Here is a 27,839-nt window from a genome sequence, read left to right on the forward strand (position 1 = left end):
CTGAAAGCTTATTAATATAGTTAAAAACAAAAAATATGACCCAATCTCTTAATGTTTTCCTAATCATTTAACTTTATAGGTTCTTTTAGGCACCAATCTTCAGTTCAGAAGAAACAATCTTCTAAAAATTGTTTTTTTTTGTTTCTTTTTTGGTCTTTTCTAAAAGTGAAAGGGAACTATTTTTTATGTTAAAAGTTCTCTCTAGAAATGTTTTGAGTTAGCTTCCCAAACATCAATATACAGAAATGTGGCACTTAGCAATGGAGATATATTGAGAAATATGTCAGGTGATTTTGTCGTTGTGCAAACATTAGAGTGTACTTACACAAACCTAGATGGCATAGCCTACTATACACCTAGGCTACATGGTAGAGCCTATCGCTTCTAGGCTATAAACCTGTACAGAATGTTACTGTACTGAATACTTACTGTTGGAGACTGTCACACAATGGTACTGGTGTATCTAAAATAGAAAAAGCACAGTAAAAAAAAACACATAGTATAAAAGAAAAAAATAGTACACCTGTATAGGGAGGGCACTTACCATGAATAGAGCTTGCAGGGGTGGAAGTTGCTCTGTGTGAGTCACTGAGTGAGTGGTGGGTGAATGTGAAGGCCTCGAACATTACTGTGCACTACTGTAGACTTTACAAACACGGCACACTTAAAGTAGGCCACACTAAATTCATTTAACAATTTTCTTTCTTCGGTAATTAACCTTAACTCACCGTAACTTAACTTTACAAACTTTCAAACTTCGACTCTTTTGTCGAAGTTTTTTGACACTTAGCTTAAAACACAAACATCTTGTAAAACTGTACAAAAATATTCTTTATATCCTTATTCTATAAGCTTTTTCCTATTTTAAACTTTATTTTTCTACTTTTTAAACTTTGTTAAAAACTTAAGACACAAACACAACACATTAGCCTAGGCCCACAGGGTCAGGATCATCAGTATCACTGTCTTCTATCACCACATCTTGTCTCACTGGAAGGTCTTCAGGAGAAATAGCATGAATGGAGCTGTCATCTCCTATGATGATAATGCTTTCTTCTGGAATACCTCCTGAGGGACCTGCCCAAGGCTGTATTAAACATTTTTTTTTAATAAGTAGAAAGAGAACACTCTAAAATAATGATAAAAAGTAAATACACAAACCGGTGTCATTTATTGTCATTATCAGTATTACGTACTGTACATAACTGAATGTGCTGTACTTTTATACAACTGGCAGTGTAGTAGGTTTGTTTACACCAGCATCATCACAGACACGTGGGTAATGCACGAGGCTATGACATTAAAACGGCTATAACATCATGAGGCAATAGATTTTCTGCTCCATTATAATTTTATGAGACCACTATTGTATATGTCATTATGCAGTACATGACTGTAATCTTCTGCAAAACCAGTCAAATCTAACCATGCCACAAAAATAACTACCACCATCTGTCTTAAAGAAAGTGACTCCTATATGGATGGAGATTAACAAGGGCATAGATCGATTCCATAGAATATTTCATTTAAATGATTTTATTATAACTGGATTAGGTCTGAGCCCTGGGAAACAGACATCACCTTGTTATAGAGAACCACACATTATAGTTTTAACTGAAGTTGTTTTTCATATAGGACAATCATAAATATGATTATTACAAGAGCTGACTACATACTTTCAAGTTTATATTTCCTGACAAAGGATATGACCTTTTTCCATCCTGTAATTCAGAGAAAAAGAACCACTTGCCCTACATAAACTCTAAAAAGAAAACTGCATAAACCCAGGAATGGGGGGGGCAAGGAGTGTTCCTCTTTGACCTACTATTAAGCAGGTCCAACAAATGATATATCACCATGTCTATGAAGAAATTTCTTTCTATAAAAGCACAAAATTTAAATCAGATTTGACTTTACACATTAGGGCTTTCATCTTGATGAGAAACTCATAACAGCAGCAGCTCAAACTGATTGTTAAAAGAAAAAAACATAGGGCAGATTAATAATGCAACTTGGATCTTCAATCTTCTCTTTCCAATTCAAATGCTGGAATATGACACTCTTTTTATAATATTCTGCCCATGGAGTTCTCTCCCTTCTTTTCTGCCTTCAGAGTCCTTTCCAAAAGGAAATTACTGCCTGGCATTCTACATTATTCCTAATTTTCAGGTGGAAAAATGAGGCAGATTAAGTGACTTCTAAAAACACTAGGGACTGTATTTTTTAAAAACAAGACAATACTTCAGATTTTCTTGCTTTAATTCTTCTCTATATTACCACAGTAAAATATTTAACAAAGTCCAAGAGATTACTGATACGCAATAATGACCTATGACTTTACATTAATGGAGTGATGTATCAATGATAAACTGATCAGTTAAGTAACTGGAAAATGTTTGAATGTAAAGAATGATTCACTATCCTTTTTATATTGTATTGAAATCGTCAAAACATTTAAAAACACAGAAAGTTTGAATATTAAATAATAATAACTGTGAAATACTGCAACATCTTGAAGTACTTTATAAATGACCAAAAACAGGTAAAATTTTGTTCAGTATAACTTCGGTGAAGAAGTTTTTTGACACAGAACTACATATATTTTTAAACTGGTAATCCACATAAGATATACACAAAACCTTCGAGTGACTACATTGTTCAATAAATAAAACTCTACATTGTTTTGTTTTTACAGCCTAGTGAGCTTATAATTCAGTAACACCCTTTTAAGAAATTCTAGTCTACAGAATGACATGTCCAAATTGTTTGGTCCTATTAATTTCTTTAGCAAAAACCTCCAATTCCTTTATACTTAATTCCCCCAAATATCATCTTTGAAGGGCCTGACTAATAAATCACAAGTGTAACCCTCCAGTCTCCAGTCTGTGGGTTTTTTCATGAGTTTCAGTTCAGTGCAAGCCAGCACACTGACCTCCCCATGAATTTTCCACAGTACCTACTTTATTTAACACTTTCCACAAAGTATGCTGTCCTTCTAGACTTTTTGTAGAATGTGAAGTTAATAATGGCATGTGGTGTTCCTTAGCATGACCTGCCAAAAAGTGATGATCTCCTTGGAAGAAAAGCCATGGGCTGCAATCACACGTCTCAGTTGACAGACATCCAAATGGATTCTATATAGAAAGAAAAGATTTGTGTCTTCTGGAATATGAATGTTAACTTTTAATAAATTCAAACAGATCCCGACATAAACATCTTCAAACTTGATGGGTTTTACGTGACCCATCATTTCATAGATCCTTGGCACCAAATCTCTGGACATTATATAACCCAACCCACTGCAGTATGGAGGGAACACCTTGAAAGGATACTCCTGATAAGAAATATGGGTTTTTTGGTAAAATCCTCTATAGGAATAATTATCAATTAGAGGATAACCTGTGAAAAACTTCTCTGAATGGTTTAGGTTTAAAAGATACTTCACTAAATTGCCAGTATTGACGAAAACATCAGTGTCTGTCTTCATTACGTACTTGGCATTGGGGCAAAACTCAGTTACCCACCTGAATGCCATAATGGTTTTCAAGGTCAGGTTATTATATGTGTCTAAAAAATCTTGTCGGATTATGTCACCATAAAGAAGGTGTTCATCCTCTAAGGACAATGCCAACATTTTGTCTTCCTTTTCAGCCTCTTGGCCTAATAAGAAAAATGTAAGAACCTCATATCCCCACCAAGACTTTTTTTCACCCCAAGTGACTCTAATGGCCTGCCTGGCTTTCACATCTGAAGGGTGGGAGGTAACCAGAATGACCAGAAATGGATTTTGATGAGAGCAGTTTGAATGCTCTCGAAGTGTGAAGTGAAAGTCTTGTCTGTAAATCGGCTCATACTCATAGAAGTACATCCAGTTCACGCGTTCTATCACATTGTAGTGGGGAAGGCTGAGGTACCACATCACAAGGAAACTCAGGAGTGACAGCAGCAGGAGGCTCCATTTGAGGGATCTCAGTGACATCCTACTCGGAAGGACAGTCCAGAGAGCCGAGGCCATCCACAGCAGCTCAGAAGCACGCGAGCCGAAGGTTCTGGAAGAGTTATCAAAGATGGGGTTAATATTCCACACCCAAAACACATTTTCAAAAGACATCTGACTATCTACTCAAGGAGAAAGAGTAGGAGAACAAAATCTCCAGAGTAAAACAAAAAATCCTGACTTGAATCTACTTCATTTAACTATAAGCAAATAGAAACCAATAACCAAAAATCTATTTTAGCTTCTTACATCAAGACCAAGGTTAAAACATATCCTTTGATTATTTTGTAGTAGTTATCCTACTCTACCTAAATTAACAGTTTACTGTTAAATATAATTCTATCTTAGGTGCAGATATGATAGGGACAGAAAGAGATGGGTAATGGTGGGTTAAAAAATAAATCTACCATAAGCACAAATAAATAAAATGTGTCTCCTCTTTATAACTATAAAAAAAGAAGGATTTAATTCAAGGGGATATTACTAGCCACATGCCCAAATAAACAAAGGGTCTTTCTCAGCTGTGTGTTCTGATACGGATTCTAGTAAATCTGGGTAAGAAAAACCCTATAGTGATCATTATTCTATTCTTAGTGACTGCTGATGTGGGATAAGGTAGAGATTCTTCACTTGAAAGGCAAGTCCTCCAGACACAAACAGGATCATCTCTCTTGAGTTTTCAAACACTGACTATGAAACAGCTTTTACTTGCCCCAACCACCACCTCTCCCCTCTTTTTACCTCATTGGTTAAACTTAATGCTCAGTCTGCATAGCAACTGTTTAAATCAAAGGCCCATCTTTAGTATTAAATTTTCACATTTCCCATTCCAACCTCTTCAGAAATCACACACCCAATCAGAATCATGGGATGGAAACTCCTAAAACACTTGCTTTTACACAGAAGCTCCAGCTGAGACGAGAGGAGGCACAGAACATTCAGACTGTAAAGTGACAGCTCTGTTCCTGACCTCAAGGCAGAGGGTGGTTTATAATTCGGGATTCCATAGAGCTTTCCTTGCACCATGAGCACAGACTTCAGTCTAAGGGCATTCATGTATGTGTATTTACTGGACATCTTCTACTCCCAAAGACCAGGCACTAAGGAGACCAAAAGAAGCAGGAGACAGGAGGAAGAAGAAATCCCAAGACAACGTATAAACATGGCACCACAGTGCAGTACACACTGTTTACAGCAAATGCTAAGGAACTTTAGCATAAGGGACAGATGAACAACATGAGGAAGGGTGGGCTGAGGAGGCTGCTGGCAGGTGCCCTTTTACCCACAATTATATGGGGGAGGGTTCTTGGAAAGCTGGAATTCACTATGGAGGATGGACATTTATGTCCTTATGGGAAGGCTGGTCTACCAAGGGTTCTACCTTGGGACAACTTTAGGGTCTCTGGACATATAGCTCCTCTGTCTCTTAATACATATGAAAATAACAGGATTTCAAGGCTCCTTGTCCTCTTCGTCTGGTCATCTCTTACTTGCCCTGATTACGTCTCGCCACAATTATCTTTTCTATATATAATGCTTTCCATATTTTAACCCACACAACGCAATACGTTTTAGCAAACTCTCTCCAGTTCGGTTCCATGTATATATGTCTTGCCTCTCCACTTACATTCTATGACCTTGTTGGCAAAAACAATTTTTCTCTCAGGAGTCAAAGCGCAAGACAAAGGGAGGCCTACGGCAGGAGTGCAATGGACACTGAGGCTTGATATGCTATCTCCATTTGCAAAAGGATAAAATATAGATCTGTCCACCCACCTCCTATCCTCCCCTATCCCCTTTACTAGCCATACGCTGCCAATCCCAGAAAAAAACCTGAAATGGAATAGTTTGAGAGCAAGAATTATGAAAGTAATTAACACTGCCTTTATACATTTTCTCCTCACCTGGCTACTGGGCACTACACAACCCTTGAGGGAACCATTTACAACTCAGCCACTAACGACTTGTACATTTATTACAACAAATATCTCATTCTAACAAATCAGCATATTTCAACAGATTTTGGAAAAACAGAAGGAAAGTGTTGTAAGGGGTGCCATTTATAATTGCATATGGATGATGGAGGCTCTACTACTCTTCAATAATGGGAAGAACTTAAAATGGCAAATCTTATTATAAAAGTTATTTTTTACACATTCTATAAGCCACAGTTTCTAAATGTGAGAATGTGACTATGGTTATGATGTCTATCATTTATGGACCCATGAATAAAATAAAGCAGCAGCAAAAAGAGGAGAAACTATCTAGTCCAAAAGCGAGGAACGGACTCTCAAGAACTGGCCAGAACAAACTAGGTAACCTACAACACAGATGGCTCCAAAGCCAGCTACCAAAGTCCACTCTCCAGCTCTGTCCTTTACCAACCAGGATGAATGGGTATGTTATGTATCTCCTGAAGCCTCAGTTTCCTATCTCTATATTGAAGATATTAATATAGTGCAAATTAGTGATAATATATGCAAAACTTCTGGTCTGTGTTAGGTATTCAACAAACAGAAGCTGTTATTATCAGCTGTGGTTCTACCCTTGGCATCATTTCCATCCTATTTGTGTTCTCTAAAATGATTCTTACTGTCAAAATAGATTATCCTGAAAAGGAGGGAGGGGCAAAAAATTGTTTCATGTGGTTAAAAAATGTAACTAAAATACTAGGTAAAAATGACATGATGGCTACAAAAAGATGTTTCATAGGAAAATTAAAATATGCTAACATTCTTAGTATATTTTAAGGAACAAAGAGATATGGATAAACCTTCACATTTTGCTAAAAAGTTCATTTAAGAATGTACATTAACCTTCACATTGATCACTGAAAGAATATAGAACACTATCTTCCAAATTGATTGAGAAATAGCAGAAACAAAGTAAGTTATCTGTCTATTCAATATAAGGTAGGAAAATGGGAAATAAAAAGAAAAAATGCATGCAAACACAAAACACAAAAGATGATGGCAGGAGTAAATCTAAATGTGCTGTTAATTAAGGTAAATATAAATGTAAACTTATCTACTAAAAAAAAGACTCTCAGGCTGGGCATGGTGGCTTATGCCTGTAATTCCAGAACTTTGGGAGGCCAAGGCAGGCGGATCACCTGAAGTCAGGAGTTCAGGACCAACCAGGCCAACATGGCAAAACCCCATCTCTACTAAAAACACAAAAATTAGCCAGGCACGGTGGTGCGCACCTGTAGTCCCACCTACTCGGGAGGCTGAGGCAGGAGAACTGCTTAAATCTGAGAGACGGAGATTGCAGTGAGCTGAGATCCTGCCACTGCACTCCAGCCTAGGCAACAGAGCAGCAAGACTCTGTCTCAAAATAAATAAATAAACAAACATCATTAAGGGACAAAGGAGATGTTCTTACTAAGAGAAGAAACCATCCAAAAAGATAATTTATCATAAAGCTCTGTAAGAAGAAACCATCCAAAAACATAACAATCATGAAGCTCTATAACCATAAAAACATAGCATCAAAATATACAAAGCAAAACCTGAAGGGTATGGGTATAAATGGGAAAATTTATAATCCTAATGGGAGATTTTTAATACATCTAAGTAACTGATACATCAAGCAGATAAAAAAGGATATGAATGTTTCAAATAATATTATTAATCTTGATCAAATGAAACATTTAGTACCTTTCATCCAATAAAAAGAATAGAAACATAGAAACATTCATTTTTAAGACAACATAACACTTTTTTTTTTTTTTTTTTTTTTGAGACAGAGTCTCGCTCTGTCGCCCAGGCTGGAGTGCAGTGGCGCAATCTCGGCTCACTGCAAGCCGCGCCTCCTGGGTTCACGCCATTCTCCTGCCTCAGCCTCCCGAGTAGCTGGGACTACAGGCGCCCGCCACCACACCTGGCTAATTTTTTGTATTTTTAGTAAAGATGGGGTTTCACCATGTTACAGGATGGTATCAATCTCCTGACCTGGTGATCCACCTGCCTCGGCCTCCCAAAGTGCTGGGATTACAGGCGTAAGCCACCGCGCCTGGCCAAAAGTTTCATTTTTCAGCTATAAATCAGGCATCACAAAACTAATTCAATTATTGTGAGGTTTAATGGAAAGAACTTGGATTAACCAGTCAGCACAGGGCCTGGTCCAGGACCAAGAGCACTTAATGGTTTCTGAATATTCCCAACATAAAGAAATGCTAAATTTTTGAGGTTATAGATATCCTGAATTTCTGATTTGACCATTACACATTGTATGCATGTATCAAAATATCACATGTACCTTATAAATATGTACAATTGTCAATCAATAAAAATAAATGTATTTTTAAAACGATACTCAGGCATGCAGATAAATAAGGGCTCAACTGAAGTGGCCCGTGTGTTCATAGCATGTGTGTGTCATAGAAATCGAACTGGCCAGAGACCTCGGATTGGTTCATTTCCTGATAGTGAGAACACAGGGCAGCTGGCCTGCCTCCTTAGGACAGCTGAGCAGTGGGCTACAAGGACCCTGACACTGTTCTAAACGCCATGTCCCAGGGGAGGGACGGAGAGAAGAATCAACAATATTGATGAATAGAAAACAATATGAAAAGGCCCAACAGGGAAGTACACAATTAGTTTATTACTGACTTCTTAAATGCCACACATCACTGTCAAGAAAGAAATTATAACTTAAAAATAATTTCCATTTTCTAAAAGATAAACTTGTGGCCAGGCACTGTGGTTCACACTTATAATCCCAGCACTTTAGGAGGCTAAGGCGGGAGGATCACTGGAGGCCAGGAGTTCAAGACCAACCTGGGGGAACAGTGAGACCCCGTACATACAAAAAAAAATTTTCAGATAAACTTGTACTTATATTAACTACACATGAATTTGCCAACTATAAACAATTTCCATTAAGCTAACAGTATCTTATCTATCCCACCGACTTAGTGCAATGCTGGGTGAACAGCAGGCCACCAGTAATTACTTGTTGATTTAGGGGTTGATCTGCAGCAGCTGAAAAAAACATCTCAAATACTAGAAAAGCTCAGAAAACCTCCAAAGATAAAAAAGGTTATTAGTTTCCAGTGCATTAAGTGTACCGACGCTTCAACCATCAATGAAAGCACCATCCTCAGAGAGGGGGAAATCAGCACTTCTGTTATTAAATGCTGTAGCTTTACAGCAGCCAAAGATGGCCGTCTCCTTCCCGATGCCCCAACACTCACAGGCTGTATCTCTGTCTTATCTACAGGTGTTATAGCCGCAAAAGGGCTCTGTGGGCCAAAACAATCAGAAATCATTCAAACAAACTTAAAACTATTATTATTATTATTATTATTGAGATAGAGTATTGCTCTGTCGCCCAGGCTGGAGTGCAGTGGCGTGATCTTGGCTCACTGCAACCTCCATCTCCTGGGTTCAAGTGATTCTCCTGCCTCAGCCTCCTGAGTAGCTGGGACTACAGGCACGTGCCACCACGCCTGGCTAATATTTGTATTTTTAGTACAGGCAGGGTTTCACCATATTGGTCAGGCTGGTCTTGAACTCCTGACCTCGTGATCCACCCGCCTTGGCCTCCCAAAGTGCTGGGGTTACAGATGTGAGCCACCACGCCCAGCCTAAACTATTATTTTTTAGTGGAGGGCTTCTCAGAGTTTTTAATATGTTAAGGTACATTCTCTGAGAAGAGGATATAATATGCAATGTTTCTCAAATTTCTCTGAACAAAGAAGACATTTTAATAGGCTTAATTTTCAGAGCCTCTGTCAGGACTAGCATTCTACACCTTTGGAAATCCCATCCTAGGAGATTTATTTATTGAATTAAGAGGCCAGTTTCTGTGAACTATTAAACCCATAAAAATTGTAGTAGTAGTCTGGAGTAAATACAAATTGATTCATTTACTTCAGAAAACTTTTTAGCATTATTAAAGCTGAACATATATGTACCCCACAATATGGCAATCCCACTCGAGGCAGAACACTCACCATTAAGGTGTATGTATGTTAAGGACATCAAGAAATATCCAAGTGGGGGCTCAAGTCCTAACAGCAGCCCCCCTCAAAAAATGTACAAGAAAGGTCATTACAACACACTAGTCATGACAGCCCCAACATGGGAACAACCCAAATATCCACCCACAGTAGCGGAGAGAAATCTATATAACAGCACATTATCCAAAATCGACAAACTACCACATCACATGACATGATGGACAATCTGCCAACCATAATGTTGAGTGAAAAAAGCCAAGCACATAAAGAATAGACACTATGTTTCCATTTACACAAAGTTGAAAAGTAGGCAAACTAAGCTATGTTGTTAAAATTAGGACACTGTAACCTCTGGGGAGAGGGAGGAAATATAATTGGGAAGGAATGAGGGGACTTTCTAGGTGGTAGCCATGTTTACTCTGACAATTCACCTTACTCTGTGTTGAGTTTGACAATTCACCTTGTTCACCTTTTTGTATGTCATACTTCACTACAAACATTTTTTCAAAGCTTGACAGTCCAGTCGGTCATTCTGTGTATCACTGTGTGCACTCAGTGTTAACAAGTATTAACAATGGTACCCGGACAGGGCAACAGTAACTGCTTCCAGGCACCAGATCCTGTAATCTTCATGAGAGCCACATGAATTAAGGTGCTTTAAAAACCCCTATTATCCCCTTTTAATAGGTGAGAAAACTAAGGCTTGGGGAGAGTCAATACGCTCAAAATCACAGACTTGTAAGTGGTAGAGACAAACTCAAACAACACTCCAGATCTCACGTTCTTGGCTGCTAGATCCCAGGGAGTGTGCTCCCTGCTCACTATGCTTCCTATGCTAAGGAGCTCTTCTGACCAGAGCTGCTTTTAGTTTTACTTTCTTGCAACCATTGAACCTCGATATAAACAGTATAGCAGCATCACAGCCTTATCATTTTCACAAGGAAGACTGAAAATTCCTACCCTTAAAACCTGAAATACAAATTTTTAACAAGAATAGTAACTAATTGTTCATGCAGATATACACCTTTTTATTTTACACCAAAAACATACTGGACATCACTAGAAAATAAGTGGGGGTATCAGTGTTTAAATGCAAAGATTCCAGGAAAACAGACAAACAGAGATACTACAATGGCACAATTATTTAAGCCAAAATAACCTGAAACTCTTTCCTGGGGTGCAAAAATGTTGGCTATTTCCTGCAAAAAGAAATCAAATGTAATTATTTAAAAAATAATTATTCTAACTGCAAATGTAATATATGTTCATTACAGAAAATTTAGGGAATGCCAAAAAAGCATAGAGACAATAAAGCCTTAAAAATAACAATATTAACATTAAAAAAAAATTTAGAGATGTGTCTTGCTATGTTTCCCAGGCTGAAGAGCAGTGGCTATTCACAGGCACAATTATTTTGCACTGCAGCCTCAAACTCCTGGCCTCAAGTGATCCACCCCAGTAGCTAGGATCACAAGCATGTGCCACAATGCCAGGCAACCATATTCACATTTTTTATGAAGATCTGTCAAGTCTCTGGCTCCATGGGTTTATATAAGTCCCTCTTTCATCTGCTAATACTACTCCCTCCCAATCCTATTTCAACCACAATGGCTTCCATTCTTTTTTATTCTTTTAATCTTTTAATTAAAAAATATATAAATATATAGAGATGGGGTCTTGCTATGTTACCCAAGCTGGTCTCGAACTCCTGGACTCAAGCAATCCTCCCACTGCAGCCTCCCAAAGTGCTGGGATTATAGATGTGGGCCACCAAACCCGGCCTGGCTCCCATTCTTATCCCTGAATATGTCAACTATTTTCCTCCCTTGCAGAGCCTGCACTTACTCTGCCCCTCCAACCAAAAAGCTGGTTGTTGGAAAGGCTGGCTCCTTCTCATGCCTCAGATCTCAGCACAGTGTCACTTAGGAGAGTCCTTCCCTGACCCCCTATCTCAAGAAGTAGTTCCCCCAGCACTTATTTTCTATCACATCCCTCGTTATTCCCTTCCACAAAGTATATGAATGTGCTTTGGTTAAGGAATAGGCCAAGGCGAATATCTGGGCCAAAGTGACTTAGCAAGCTTAGGGCACAGGCACATACTTCACTTGTTAGATAACCTGTCTTTGTAAGTTTATACTTGGCTTTGAGTTGCTATTGTTTGTAAAAGGTATAACTGCCCTGCTGATGCTGCCCACGGGGTCCGAGTTGGCTTGATATGGCTTGGGGGTGCACTAATGCCCAGAGAGAGTAATGCTACTGACCCCTGTAAGGGAGAGTGGATTGCCTTGAAAGCGGGAAGTGGGGACTTATGCCCAGAGGGAAAAAATTAAGCTGCTAACCCTGACACTGGTATTATAGGCCAGGGAGTGCAGCTGCAAGGGTGGGGCCAGCAGGAGCAGGCTCATAAGAGGAGCCACAAAGCTGAAGCAAACAGCCAAGATAAAGAAACTGTGAAAAAGAGTGTAAGTAAGCTGCTGATTAAAAAGCTGCTGAATAAAACTACATTTCACCTGCCTAAAGCCCCCCGAGTGTTCTTTCAGCTATTCGCCCATCCACCCACTCCCCTCGGACCTCAGCCGGGACTCAAACCTAACACCTTGTTGGACCTCAGCTGGGATTTAAACCTAACACCTTCTCAGCATTTAACCCTATCTAGACTTTTAAAAATCTATTTCTATTTGTTTATTGTCCATTTCCTTCAAAAGAATGTAAGATTGGAGAGGGGGAAAACCTGACCCAACTTATTCACTGCTACATATCCATTGTCTAACACGTAGTAGGCGCTCTGTAATATTTGCATACTTTGCAAATGGTTTGGTAACGTACTTTTACCACTTAGTAAATATTCCCAAGAACAAACCGAATCCAAAAGTAAACTGAATTTGTTGATTATGCTTTTCCTCAGCTCTCTTCTAATAACAAAACCTTATTGTAACAGGCTATGCTGATTCTGATCATGTGCATTTTAAAAGGTCCAAAAAAAACAAGAAACAAATTTCTGTTAAATTTTAGGTCCAAGCACGCTAGAGTCAGGATCATCCATATGCTAACTGTTATAGATAATTACCAAACTACTGTCAGTTTTGCAACATTCTAACTTTTCTTCTACATAAAATACTGCAAAGGGAATGGAAATCTTAATCGCCTAAAAAAAGGTCCTGTGCATGTTAAGTTTAATTCAAATCATCATTACACCAATCATGTATATTCCTTATAAAGTGAAAATAACTCACATATCAATTCACATCTTTGAGGGAAATTTCCCCAGTACCCTTTCAAACTAAACACATTAACTCATAAAGCAATATAAAACTCTACCATTCAATTAGACTCGTCAAACATCTAATTATTTTCACAACTCACTGCTGCTTTGTGTTTGAGGCCCTCCCCTGATTATATTAGAAATAAACACAACCAGTGCCAGCTGACCACTACTTTTTCTTCCCCTCTTCTTTAACCCAGTGGTTCTCACTTTGCGGCACATTATAATCTCTCAGAGAACTTGAAAAATACTGGAAGCCAAGCTGGATCCCAGGCCAACTAAATCAGAGTTTCAGAGGGTGGCAGGGCTCAGGTGACAGTAATTTTAGTATACATGCTGCCAAAGCGAGCACCAGGTGGCAGTATTTTTAAAGCTCCCAGGTGATTTGAATGTGATGCCTAGACCCTCACTACTCAAAGTGCATGGGCACCACCTAGGAGTGTATTAGGAATGCAAAGCCCCAGGCCCCACCCTAGACCTAGTGAATCAGAAACATTTTTAACAGGTGGCTTGTGGACATACTGAAGTTTGAGAAGCACTGAAATCCACTTGAGCAAATTACTCAACCTTTTAAAGCCTCAGTTACCTTTTCTGTAAAATGGGAGCAATAATACCTTCCTTGCGGGTTTATTGCGAGAGCTACATGAAATAATACGTGCTAAACATCTAGGATGGGGCTGGCACACAGTAAGGGCTAAGTAGATGGTATTGCTGTTATTATCAGAGTCCACACTATATGCTTCCTCTACATATATTATTTGTCTACATTTCCTTTACAAACCTTGCTCCTAACTCCCAAATGTGTCTTACGTGGCATGACGTGCTCTATAATACAATTAAACATGCAAATAAATCTTAGTGGATCCACCTTCTCCTTCCAAATCAGTAAGTCTTCTCCTAGAGTCCAAGGACTGTGTTTTCCTAGAATCTCCCAGCGCCTGATGTTCTGCTATCCTGCAAATACGAGCCCCAAAGAACTACTGGTAGAGATCCACAAAGCCAAACGGACAGTTCTTGGTTCCGCCTCTGCACATGTGCTCCCCTCTCCTGGGATCCTTCTTTCTGCCCCATAGTCTTTCTACAACTGAACATCATTTTTTCTGGGCACCATTCACACTGTCAAGTCTCACCATAGGCACTTGTAGCAACTGGACAAGAGCTGCAAAATACAAGAACCTTTTCCAGCTGTAGTGCATGTGATATTCAAGTGGCATCAGGCTACTTTGAGGATTGTGCATATTTGATATGGTTTACATTTTTCTCCTTACTGTGGAGCATACAGCTGGACATATAATAGGAAGTGAAATTTTATTTACTGAATGAATAGCAATTGGTATATTTACTTAATCTGATAACACTTAAAAATGAAATGTTTTACTCTGTCAGGGGAAACAAAGGCTCATGTTAAAAAGAACCTGCTTTCTACTCTATCCAACTTCTTCATACTCCCCTCTCTCCAAAATTTTAGCAACACTCCTTGCTTGGTCCTGGCACTGTAGTAAGTACGTTTTATATTTCCATTCGTTTGATGACTACCACAATCTTATAAAGTAGGCACCATTATTATAACATTTATCTTTCAGTTAACCAGCTTGAGATTTGGACACCTGTTCACTAGTCAGGGTGTCAGAGCCTGCAAAGCAGCACTGAAAACTCAGGTATCTTCACCACCCCAAGTGGAGTCTGTAGCCACTGCACTACAAAAGCTTTCCTCCTGCCTTGTTTTATCCTACTGACCTGGTATCTTCATACTTTCACAGTGTAGCACCTCTGTTCTTCCTCAGAGGAGAAGAGTTGTCAGAGCTAAACCAGAAACTTTTGGCCAGGCATGGTGGCTCATGCCTGTAATCCCAGCACTTTGGGAGGCCAAGGCTGGCAGACTGCTTGAGGCCAGGAGTTCAAGAGCAGCCTGGCAACATGGTGAAACCCCATCTCTAATAAAAACACAAAAATTAGCCAGGCATACTGGTGCATGCCTGTAATGCCAGCTATTCGAGTGGCTAAACCAGGAACTTTAAAGAAAGGGAAGTTTAGTCCAGTTTCCACGCAAATCATGCTCAGCTCTTCCAAACCCTCACCCAGTTTTCAACAAGTCCTCCCCAACAAGTTCACTTTTTGGCAATGGAGAAATTCCTGAAGGGACTAATGTTAATGAATCTGTATTCCAAATAACCCTGAATAAGTTGCTGAGACTCTGTAAACATGAGTGAACACTTATGACACAAATGCAATGACCATCAGGAGCTAGAAGAGATTCACTGAGAATGCTCTGTTTGACTAACCTAAGCCCCATCTGCAATAGGGTTCTTCAACAGAAGATCAAGGTAACTCCTAGATAACACCTAAGAATCAAGCTTCTCTGTAAAGACAGCTGGACACTTAAAGTCCTTCTGAACAAAATGGGAAAATGTGAGTAATGATAGTGGCTAGATGGCTTAAAAATTGGCTGATCCATCATAGCCAGTGTATTTTTCATGCAGTCATTTGTTCAAGAAACATTTCTTGGGCTTGTGCTGGACTCTGGGAATAGTGTTACACAAAAGTGCCAGAGACCTGCCCTCCTGATGTTCTAAGGTTGACTGAAGCATCTTTGTCAAACTGGGGAAAAAAATCACAGGCCTATCTTTAGCCTTTTCTCATTTCATATTTCTAATTAAAGAAACGGAATGTGGGCTTATTCAATTTTGTAGGCAAGAAAAAAACAGGAAAAAATGACAAATTCATTGAAAGATGTAATTACAATCCAAAAGGTTTTAACAGGTGAGAAAAAGCTAAAGACAGCAAGATGAAATTTGATGGGAACACATTTATTGTCCTATGTCAGAGTTCAAAAAACCAGCTGCACAAGAGCAGGATAGGGGGGCCATTTTAACAGCAGCCTAGGCAGACCTTACGGTTTAGCTGAGTATGAGTCCAATATGATAAAAGGTGGTGAAGTAAAGGAATAACTGGGCAGTCAGGAAACAAGGATTCTAGCTCTGGCAGGGAGGCCAAGTCATTGAATTTGGGGAGTTATTTCTCAGCAGAATTCTAGGACATTGGGCTAGGATACCTCTCAGGCAGCATCTGGCCCTACCAGCACAGAGATGATGTTCATTCTTGCACACCACTGTGTCCCCAGCACCTAGCATAGTGCCTGGCACACAGGAAGCACTCCCAAGTACTTGTGAATGAATGGCAGTGCTAACAGAAACTCTACAAGTGAATACTAGTGTCCCCCTTCTCTAACACATACACACACACACACCCCCCTAATACACTCCTAGGTTCATGAAATGGAAAAAGCATCTGGGCAAAAGGGAGTCATAATTCCATAGCTCCATATGAGTTCCATTTTGAAAGGGTCACTGAAGTTACAAGAGGGTAACTCATTTGGTGAAGGGTTTATCCTCTCCCATAAGGATTGCATGACATGTGGCTGAAGGAACTGGGGATATTCTGTTCTGGAGACAAGAAAAGCTTAGAAGTGCCATGGTAAATACTTTCAAATTATTTTGAATAATATGTAAGTATCACTCCATAAGGCAAATGAGAAACCAAAGATAGTGTTATTCTAAGAAACGTCAAAGGTCCCTTCTAACTACAAGGTTCCATAACTTTGTTATTGATGTTTAAAACGCAGTTCACAGAAAAGGTTTCATTTTGGCATATTTTAAATTGTTCAGTTTTTAAGAATGAATCTGAAGTAGTTACTGAGTTTAAGAAAAACGCCCACCTCGAGCACCACTCTCTGTAGTTGTCACACAGTTTTAGGTAGACAGTGAGTATAAATACCTAGACTCCATTACCATTTCCCAATTCTGCCCTTGAAACCCTGCTGGTTGCAGCACCACCACCCTCAGGTATCTTCTAAGATGTGTGGGAAAATGTCTCTCATTAAAGCTTCATTAAAATGGAAGCCTGCTGCTTCAGTGTGCTGAGGTAGAAGACATCTGAGTTTTTAAAGACACAAGTAAGACACACATATATATATATATGTGTGTGTATACTGTTATACAAACTACTTTCTTGTAGGTAAAACAATCCCTGTATATATGGGAATCTCTGATACATTTCTGGGTTGTGGCATGCAGAATCTTTTACGGATTTCTGGGTTTGGGCTGAGAAAAATGAGGAGCAAACAAAAGCAGCAGGACTTTAGAAGGAAAATTTAGCTGCAATTTTCTTTTTGCTTCTGCCCTATCTGCATATTCCAGTAAGAACATAAAAAAAATCACTCTTAATAATTTGCAAGACATGTTAGGATTTTTAGCAGGCCTTTTTTTTTTTAAAGGCATAGTGAACTTCTGGGCACTATACAAGTTTATAGTGCTTCTAACTACAAATTACAAAGCACATTTCATGACACTGTAAAATCTGTGTTAACATCAATCCCATTTTCCAGGGAACAGTGCAGCCCAGGTAGAGGAAGACATGGAATCCAAACTCAAGCCCTTCAACTCCAAATGCCAAGCTCCTTCTGCCAGGGCACAGTGCCCCAGGAGAGACCAACCTCACATCTAATCTCACAGCCTCCTGAGATTCTAGGCAGGGAGCAAAGAATGCAGCAGAAGCAGACACACCTTTACACTTGGGGTGAGCAGTCGGAGAGCACCACGTGATAAGAGCAGCCAGTGGGAAGAGCCAACAGGTCAACCGGGTCCAGGGAGCTAAGAAAACTGGAACAGAGCAAAGATCACACAAGTCAGGCAGAACAGCAGTGAGACTGCCCTGAAAGCTGGGCTTTCTGTGTCTGTTTTGTTACAAAGAGCTTTATCAACTGGAGGAAGGGCATCGAGGAGCTGCTCTAGTTAACATTTCTTCCCATTATTACCCTAAATTGAGAATATTACAGTTCTTTACCATTCTTGTTAGTTAAGCCATCAATTACCTTTGCCTTAGTCATCTGAGGGTATTTCATTCATTCATTCAGTGTTCTGGACCTGTGTTAGAGGTTGGGGCAGCAGTGGGGAAGCAGACAGACAAGCCCTGTCCTCAAGTTGCCGACACTCAATGCAGAGCATGGTGGAAGACTCACAACTACACACTTCACACCGAACGAACATCATGAGTGAGGCCCACCTAGAGAACATGGGGGAGGCTTTCCAGCTCAAATGTTTCCAAATTAGTGACCAAAATCCACAGCAGGGAACTGAGTTTACACTCTCAGAATGTGTTAGTGCCCAATAGACGCATAAATTTAGAGCCTGTATCAGTATGGAGAAAGGAACTATTTAATACTGAGATAAAACTTGATGGTAATTTTTTATCTTAGAAAGTGCATAACTCTATTCTCAACGACAAAGTCTGTAACCAAAATAGTAGCCAAATACAATTCCAGATATGAGATATGGTTTGAGCCCTCATGTCATGCTGCAGGAATAGGTGGCTGCAGGCCTGTGAAATGTTTTAACAGGAGGACTTCTTTATTCTAACTTTTATGAGACTATTCAAAATGCACAGCTTGAGAGTTTAGCAGAAATCCATGTTCTATTCCAGAAGTGGGCAAACTTTTTTCCCCATAAAAGGCAGATAGTAAATATTTCCTTTGTGGGCCCTAGGGTCTGTCTCAGCTACTCCATTTTGCTTTTGCATAGAAAGTAGTAACTCCATTCTTGGAAACAAACTCTGGAAACAAAATAGCTAAATATAGTTCCAGATAAGAGACACAGAAAGAGAAGCAACAGACAATGGGATCCCAGTTACCTACCTGTGTTCAGTGTCAGAAATACATGGGGTGGGAAACTGATAACCTACTCTAGCTTTCTTTTAGTTCCTTAATGTCTCAGAGATTCAAGGAGTTCAAGTTATCTCCCCAGCCAAATCTCCCAACCTTCCAGCACTTGGGGCCCTACCCTATAGATGTTCTGTGGCTTCATCTTCCTTCCCCATGCTGATGCATGACAAATTGCTATATTTCTAGCTCATCCTCTCATCTTTCCCTAGCCTCTAATTCACAATATGCCAAAAGGCCTGGTAACAAAAGCAAATCAATATTTATAATATACAACTTTTTTATTAGTATAAAAGCACTGTCCATAGTCCCAAGAGAGATGTTTGCCAGACAATCCGCTGTTAAATGAACTGTAACTTTTGAGTGCATCTGTTGTGCAAGGTCATTAAGAGTATCCTGTTTGATTCCATGTGCTTGACCCCATCCATGTGGCTATCTACCACACAGTGGGAGTTTACCCCACAGCGAGCAACAATGATCCATCCCGTTAAAAGCTGCTTTGGTCTGGACATAATATAGTTGTGAAAGGGACAAAGGCATTTCCTAAAAGAGAGTTCTACCTGCATCATCCAATGGTGGATGGAACAAAGCTGGAGGCTGGGCACAAGAAGAAGAGACATCATCCATCCAAAGGGGAAAGAGAAAAAGTACTCAAGGGAGCATTTTCTTAGGCATAAAGGGAACTGAGTCAGAACTTGGAGTTGAATATGACCCACCAAATTAACTTTTTATAGTTATTGGGTTTTCCTGAAAAGCCATATTTTAATAATTCAATTTTTTAGAAAATATATATATTATTATAGCCCGGTGAGGTGGCACACACCTGAAGTCCTGGCTACTCTGCAGGCTGAGGTAGGAGGATCATTTGAGCCCAGGGGTTCCAGTCCAGCCTGGGAAACATAAAGTGGCCTTGTCTCTATTTTTCAAGCAAGAAAAAAGAAAAAAATATATTATCCAAAATGGCTTAGTAGAGCTTCACTCTTGAACTTCTTCAAATCCTCTGATGAAAGAATCATACTAGAATATACAACAAACTTCGTGGCTGCATCGATACTTAAAACCTTGTAAAGGGCATTATTACGGGCATTTTTAACTAATTAGGATAATTTATAATTTAAAAGTAGATGAACTTACCTGTGGAATTCCAGATGAAATTAAAGCTTAAGTTTTTTGTTGTTTTCTGTATTCCATGCTTTAATTAAAACACTCAGATCTGTTGTGAACTACTGAACAGAAGAACAGAAAAAAAAATATATGAGTCATGACATTAGGAATTATGACATCTAAAATCAATGTTGTATACTTAGCAAGTAGTTTTTGGAGCCATTTATTATGTATCAACACCTTTTTCATTTTTGGAAAAGCCTTGATCCTCTCTTCTTGTTTTCAAATCACCTCATGCTCTAATCTGAAATTATATTTGGACACTATTTTTTTGTTTTTTGTTTGTTTTGGAGATGGAGTCTCACTCTGTTGCCCAGGCTGGAGTGCAATGGCACAATCTCAGCTCACTGCAACCTCTGCCTCCCGGGTTCGAGCAATTCTCCTGCCTCAGCCTCCCGAGGAACTGGGATTACAGGTGTGTGCCACCACATCCAGCTAATTTTGTATATTTAGTAGAGATGGGGTTTCACCATGTTGGCCAAGTTGATCTCGAACTCCGACCTCAGGTGATCCGCCCGCCTCGGCCTCCCAAAGTGCTGGAATTACAGGCTTGAGCCACTGCGCCCGGCCTGGACGCTGTTTTGACAACAGTGTTTATTTTCAGATCTGGAGTTATCCAATGGCCATTCATTTGAATGAACATTTTAGTCTATGAGGGGGAAAAAAAGTCATAGTCTCTTATCTCTTAGTAATAAACAGTTCTCTTCTCCAGACTGATACACGTTCGGTAATTTGTGCTTTTATCAGGCATCGACACATACTAAGAGCACAAATTCAGCGCCCTTCTTTTGCTTAAGCCTCCTGGGAGTAGCTAAAAAACTTGTTCCCAGTTGAACACTGCAAACCCAAATTTTCCTTATCTCTGAAAACAGAAAAAAAGACATGGTTTGGCAATTTCCCCTTGATAGCTTTTCCCACAACGCAGCCACCTCCTAAACGCAGGGAATATGTGCAAAATGCAGAGGAAACAAAATCATGAAAGCCCTGCAAATCTCCCTCCTAAATCCAACAGTAAGAAGGCGAACGAATACTGAATTCAACGACAACCCGTGCTTGAGGATGGCATCATTCCTTACTGCTTGGAAAAGTGAGACTCCGTTGCACCTCTAGGAATCTTTTTAAAACGCCTGGTATGCTCCTTAACACCGCCTGTAGGAATCCTGTAGCCCTAGCCCCGTGGGATTTCCTTCTCTCTCCGCGCGTTCGCCTCATTCCCCACTTAGTTTCACATTCCTTCCCAATCCCTCCGACATCCCTGCGCCGGGGCCCTTCCCCAGCGCTGGGGAAAGCGTTCGCCGCAGGCCTGTTAGGGGCCCACCAATACCGTAACGCCGTTCCCGTCCTCTTCCTCGGCACCGCTGCAAACGCCCCGGGTCGCTACCCGGATTTGACGGTGGCTGGAGCGGCACAGGCGACGCAAGGCAGGGATTGCACCTTGGGGCAAGGCAAGGTGGACAACCGGCGGATGCGGCCGCGGCCTGGGCCCTCCGCGTCGCCCACTGCCCCACTGGGCCCCTTCTCCCGCGCTCACCCGAGGCGGGGAGCTGCTCGTCACCCAGACCCGAGCCTGAGCCCCAGGGTGCGGCGGCTCAACCCGGGCCACGCTCCGCTCCAGAGGAGTGGGCGGTGCCTCCCGGCCTCGCTGCCGGGGTCTAAGCGTTTCCGAGGACGGCGCGTTCCGGGAAAGGCGGGTCCGGTGGCTACGCCTTCCACCCAGCGGCAGGTCTCAACCGCCTCGGAGACCCTGCAGGGCCGCCCTTCTCACTCACCTCCTGTGCTCGGCGCGCACCCAGCTCGGAAGCGGGAAGGTGGCTGGCGCTCTCGCCCTGCTCACACACGCAGCCTCCCCGCATCCGCACGCACGGCCGGGCGCGCGCAGACCACGCGCCGGGGCCGCGGCCGGAAGCCCCTGGCTGCAAGCGCGGGCCTTGGCGGTCCCCAGCCCTGTGAGCTCGCATGGTGCGCCCTCTGGGTCCTCGCGGTCACCTTGCATTCCGAGCACGGCAGTGTTATGTATGCCTTTAGTTGATGCTGGCCAAAATTAGACAACTTAGTGGCAGACGTCGAGCTAGAATTTTTGTTTGAGATCCTTTTTCCCTGGTCGTCTTTCCAAGCTGTGAGTGCATGGCCTCGAGGCGGCCCTGGAGGGATTTTCTTGTTAAACTATTTCATACAGAACTAATTAGGAAAGAGGAAATCTTAGGAGGAGTTCTTTGCTGTCTCAGAAGAAATGCCCGTTCTTCTTCTGGAATCGATGGGGAATGGAGTGGGGGTAAGAGAGACACGTCAGGTTTCAATGTCTTGTGTATGGATGGGAGTCCCAGGGAGTTGCTTTTGTACACCTGAGCATAGCTGACCTAAACTCCCAGATCCATCTCCTCAAACTCCTTTTACCAAGATGTGCAGTATTGATTGTACTGGTCCTTTCCTCAAAATCAAGTGGGTCTGGATCATGTATTTAACCACTACCAAGCTCAGCCATGAGCACCACGCCTGATTGTAACCCACACATTTGTATCAAGACTGTAAACGTGGCCCACCATTTCTTTTTGTTTACTGACTCTTTGGCCTGACTGCTTCTTCCTTATAGCCTTTTTCTGCAAAATTACTTATGATAGTTTGAAGGTTCTCTGAAAATAATAGGGGTGAATATAGAGATCAAAATGGGTGTACAACAAAAGTAAGTTTAGATAGTAGCAGTGTAAGTCAAGGACTTAGTTGGCACTGCATAAATAATCAGATCTAAATTATAATAATCAGATCTAAATTATAGTTGAGATTGTTTTCCTGGTTCCAGCCTTGGCAGGTAGCTGTGTCCTTTGCGAGGGTAAAGTGATTGCTGCCCTGCTGCACGCCTTTATCACAGCCATTCTTCACCCCACCTGGGCTGACAGTTCACCTCACTAAGTCAAGGAGGTCCATTAATAACAAAACCAGACAGGTTTCACTGCAAATAGGTTAATATGCTGAAAAAATAGACCTCTTATTTGGAAGAATGCTTTAGGGCATTAATAATATATTTTACAAATTCTGTTTCTTAAAATTTTAGAAAAGTTGTATTTCAATACTCATTTTTAAAATGATTTGAATGTCCTTTCAGTAACCAGCAGGTATATGTGCTCATAGCTGCCAAAACTTCCCTGGAATGCAAAGCAGAGCCATGGACAACAGATTGGGGTAAGAAATTCTCCTAAATGAAGTGAGACAAAAAAGTCCAAAACCTTTACGAGATTATTTCCTTTGAAGCAGTCTCCTTTTACTTCGTGTAGCATTTATCAGCTTGTGATTGAGTCATCTATTGCTGCAGATCAAACTCTCCCAAAATATAGTTGCTTGCAAAAATGTCAATTTAATATTTCTCATAATTCTGAAGGTTGGTTATGTGGTTCCTCTCTGGTTTTGATTGGACTCACTCATATAGATACATTCAGCTGTAGCAGGGGTTGGCCAAGTTTTCTGTAAAACAGGATCAGACAGTAAATATTTTAGACTTTGTCTCTGTCACATACTCTTCTTTTTTATTTAATTTTTATAAACTATTAAAAACAAAGCTATTCATAGCTCAAGGGCCATACAGAAGCAGGCTATGGCCTACAGGCTGTAGTTTGCTGATCCCTGAACTGGAGAATCAGCTAAGCTGAAAGTCTAAGGTGGTCTCACTCATGCGTCTGCTCTCGGCTCCATGTGGCCTCTCATCCTGCAGTAGGCTATGTTTTTGGTCTGTGGGCAACATCCAGAAGAGAGCAGGCAGAAGCTGTAAAATTTCTTAAGGCCTAGACTTGGCAGTCACACAAGATCATATATGCCAAATTCTACAGATCAAAGCAAATTGTGAGCCCTCTCCAAATCCAAGGGACAGGCAAATAGACTCTGCCTCTTGATGGAAGAAGCTGCAGATAATGTGGCCAGAACTAGCTAAACTAAGTGGCAGGAACCTTATTCTTGAAAGTAAATCATCAAACTTCAAATTTATGATATCTGATGGCAGCTATTGTTCTTACTCACTTCTGTCCCCAAACTACCCAAACCTGTTTATAATTCTGTGAGCACTCACTTGCCTCAGAACTTGTTTACAGGTGTCTCTGCCATGAGATTATCAGCAACCTGAGGGAAGAGACAGGCCCTACCACACTGCCTTGCTGTAATGTATCTTCAATAGATATATATGGAATTTAGTTGAATAGCCTTGCTGAGGTTTAAAGTCAGGTTATTTGCTTATTTCACAAAAGCAAAATAAATGTAAGAACACTGCACTGTCTACAAATTCCAGAAGAAAAGCACGCATCAAAGAGTTATATTTCACACTCAAATACCATCTGATCAATCAGATGGAAAACTTCCTAGCAATTTTCCAAACATATAATCAAGAGTTAGGAAGCCATATGCCTAATGATAAGTTTGAACTAGCAATCACCTTTAAGGGTATATTACATTTTAACCTTAAATTTGTCTGCAGATGAAAATTGAAATGTAACAACAGTTCTTTTGTAATATGTGCTATATATGTTTCAAGGCAGATGTGGTTCTGGACAGGGTTTCTAATCTACAGGAAATGCTTCTACTAATTGTTCAGTTGAATTTTTCAATATGTGCCTTCTCCAAAATCTTACTGTGACTGTCTTCTTCCACTGGATGGAAAGCTTTGACAATTTATTATGCTTAGAAGCAGCTGGGGTGTATTTCTAATTGATGATTTGTTATCTTACATTTCTTACTTGACTATCCACATCTTTCATTCTCTTCAGCATTTTCCTCCAGCACTTCCTGTCTTACTGAATTTGATATATGACACTGCCTTTGTGCAAATGCAGACAATATCTTCAGCCTTTCTTCTGCCTCCATCCTTCAGATTACAAATACATGCAAGAGTCATGCTAGTAACACATATGTAACACTTAAACGTTAATACAGTATATTCACATACACTATATCAGTTGATTATTAATACACCAATACTGTGGAGGCGGATACTGTCATTACTATCATTTGACAGGTAGGGAAACTGGCGAACAAATGTCTCAGAGATACCTCAAACTTAACATGTCTAGGCCAACCTCAGTACCTTCCCATAAAATCTGTTTATTCTCCTGGATTCCTGATTTGTACAAAGCAGCTCCATTTATCACTCATCCAAGTTCAAATCTCACTTCATCTTTCTCTCTATTCCACATGTCCAGTCAGTCACCAAGTCCCTGTGGATTCTCTCTCCCTCTCCTCTCTGAGATGCCTGCAGCCAAGAAAGCCTCATTCTTTATTTAGGTTTGTATCAGAGCTTACTGTCTGCTCCCTTGACTTCCAAGTTGCCCATCAGGTCCTTCAGATTACCACTAGGCTGTCTTCCTCAAACCCAGATCTTGTCAGGCATTCCTATTTTAAGTTGGTCAGTGGCTTCCCACAGGGCACAATCCAAAGGGCTACAGAACCTTTTGTAATCTGCCTCAGCCTACCAGCTCCTGCCATGCATGCATTTTCATGCACTGTCATTGTGCCCACTGTTATCTCAGAGTACAGTTTTATTCTCTGAGTCCCTCCATCCCAGAACCACACCCATCTGACTCATCCAAGTCCCACAACCACTATAGCAATGCTTCTCAAACCTAAATGTGCATAGGAATCACTGGAGAATCTTATTAAAAGCAGATTCTGATTCATTAGGTCCTGGATAGGGCCAGAGATTCTGCCTATTAACAAACCAACTGTGCAGGGCACGGTGGCTCATGCCTGTAATCTCAGCACTTTGGGAGGCTGAGATGGGCAGATAGCTTGAGCTCCTGAGTTCAAGACCAGCCTGGGCAACATAGCAAAACCCCGCCTCTACTAAAAATACAAAAATTAGCCTGGCATGGTGGCGTGCACCTGTAGTCCCAGCTACTCAGGAGGCTGAGCTGGGAGGATTGCTTGAGCTTGGGAGGTCAAGGCTGCAGTGAGCTGTGATTGCACCACCGCACTCCAGCCTGGGTGACAGAGCAAGACCTTGTCTCAAGACAAAAACAAAAACAGACAACCCACCAATTGGTAATAGGATACTGCTGGTTGTTAGGCTGCAATTTGAGTAGCAAGAGTCTAGAGCTGCACTGTTCAATAGAACTTTCTGCAATGATAAAAATGCTCTTAGGTATTTTCTGATACTGTAGACACTAATGACATGTAGCTATTGAATACTCGAAATGTAGCTAATGATCCTGAGGAACTGAATTTTAAATTTTACTTAGTTTAAGTTTCAGTAGCTACATGTGAGTAAGTGGCCACCATGTTGAACAGTGCAGATGTATAGGAATCCCTTTTCATCCTTCAAAATTCATTCAGGCTTCTGGTTTTCAGTCCAGCATGTAAGACCTTAGAAGTCACCATTCCATCCTAATAACAAGTAAAAAGCTAAACAAACTTAAAAATACTTAACTCTTTGTGTATTTTTTGGAAGAGTGAGGTTATGGGGCAAACTGCATTTCCCAAACTGGAGAGACAGACAGGTAGATACAGAGAATTACAGAATTAAAAGAAAAAAAATGACATTTTGAGCTGGACAAATAAAAACAAACAACAAAACAAACAGAAAACACAGAGAATTATAACTTACCAGAGCAGAAAACCATGAGCTGAAACCTCTACAGGAACCAGTGCTGGGGTAGGAAAACCTAAACTGTTAAATGATGAATTGCTAGAAGTTCTGTGTTGGCAAGTCTGAGAGTTAAAAACTTCAGGGGGACCTAGTCATCGTGGGTGGAACCCATACTTTTTGGGTGTTTTAACTCCTGGAGTTCTACCAGGTTCACACAGTGAATATCAGAGAAACATCCTCCAGTGCTTCCAGCAGGTGGAGGAGAAAAGAAACCATTTTGAAATGTGCCAGAACATTCTGTTCTTCTTAACAAGAGCTGTCCTCAGAAGAAAGTAGCTAAGTGGAACCCAGCCTGCTGGGGTTTTATCAGAGCCTAACTGACCTGGAGGAAGGGAAATACCAAACTCCATTCCCTCTAGACTTCCACGTATGAGAAGGGAAATACCCAAATCCAGCCCATTCTAGCTATCCTATCCTACCTAACATGTTAGGGGTGAGTATAGAAGTAAAGAACTGAGAGGCGTTTGTGAAGTTCATGATCCAGAGGCACAGGCTCACTAAAAGACTGAGACCTAATCATAGGACTATAGAATGCTCCCCCACCTATGCATATACCTTACCATCACATTACTAAAGGAACATCACAGCAATTTCTTTAACCAAGTACATTATGTCCAGTTATCAAGAAAAAATTACAAGGAAAAACACAGTTTGAAGAGACAGTACAAGCATCAGAACCAAATTCAAGATATGGTAGAGATGTTGGTATTAGACCATTAATTTAAAATAACTATGATTAATTTGCTAAGAGCTTTAACACACAAAGTAGATAGCATGAAAAGACCGATAGGTAATGTAAGCAGAGAAATAGATAATTTAATAAGGAACCAAAAAAGATGCTAGAGATCAAAAGCAGTGTAGCAGAAATGAAGAATGCCTTTGATGGTCTTATTAGTAGACTGGACACAGTTGAAGAAAAAAATCTCTGACCATGAAGCCATCTCAATAGAAACTGCCAAAACTGAAAAACAGAAAAAAGACTGAAAAAAAAAAAAAAAAACCCACCCAGAACAGAATATACAAGAGCTGTGGCTCAACTACAAAAGGTGCAACATGTGTAATGGGAATAACCAAGAGAAGAAAAAGAGAAAGAAACAAAAGAAATATTTGAAACAATAA

The 27,839-nt window shown here is 40.6% G+C and overlaps 1 protein-coding gene across 8 annotated transcripts; it reads right to left on the reverse strand.

Moving 5' to 3' along the window:
- Positions 1 to 1,140: 1,140 nt before the first annotated feature.
- B3GALNT1 (beta-1,3-N-acetylgalactosaminyltransferase 1 (globoside blood group)) lies at positions 1,141 to 22,631 on the reverse strand. Of its 8 annotated transcripts, none has more exons than XM_003256392.2 (4): positions 21,871 to 22,425; positions 20,072 to 20,163; positions 17,787 to 17,882; positions 1,141 to 4,049 (listed from the first exon to the last, which is right to left on the reverse strand). In XM_003256392.2, the coding sequence occupies exon 4, from the start codon at positions 4,013 to 4,015 to the stop codon at positions 3,020 to 3,022; it is 996 nt and encodes a 331-aa protein (XP_003256440.1). In that variant the 5' UTR covers positions 4,016 to 4,049; positions 17,787 to 17,882; positions 20,072 to 20,163; positions 21,871 to 22,425; the 3' UTR covers positions 1,141 to 3,019. The 8 variants fall into 8 exon arrangements, 7 of the variants coding, with proteins under 7 accessions (XP_003256440.1, XP_030678633.1, XP_030678632.1 ...); XM_030822773.1 differs by lacking the exon at positions 21,871 to 22,425 and adding an exon at positions 21,178 to 21,411 and having other exon boundaries at positions 20,072 to 20,160; XM_030822772.1 differs by lacking the exon at positions 21,871 to 22,425 and adding an exon at positions 21,178 to 21,411.
- Between the last annotated feature and the right edge of the window lie 5,208 nt (positions 22,632 to 27,839).

This window comes from Nomascus leucogenys, chromosome 11, assembly GCF_006542625.1.
Source record: "Nomascus leucogenys isolate Asia chromosome 11, Asia_NLE_v1, whole genome shotgun sequence".
In the NCBI taxonomy this organism is placed as follows: domain Eukaryota; kingdom Metazoa; phylum Chordata; class Mammalia; order Primates; family Hylobatidae; genus Nomascus; species Nomascus leucogenys.

Coding starts and splice junctions, on each gene's coding strand:
- B3GALNT1 (XM_003256391.4), bottom strand. CDS start 4,111: ATGTCTTTTGAAAATGTGTTTTGGGTGTGGAATATTAACCCCATCTTT.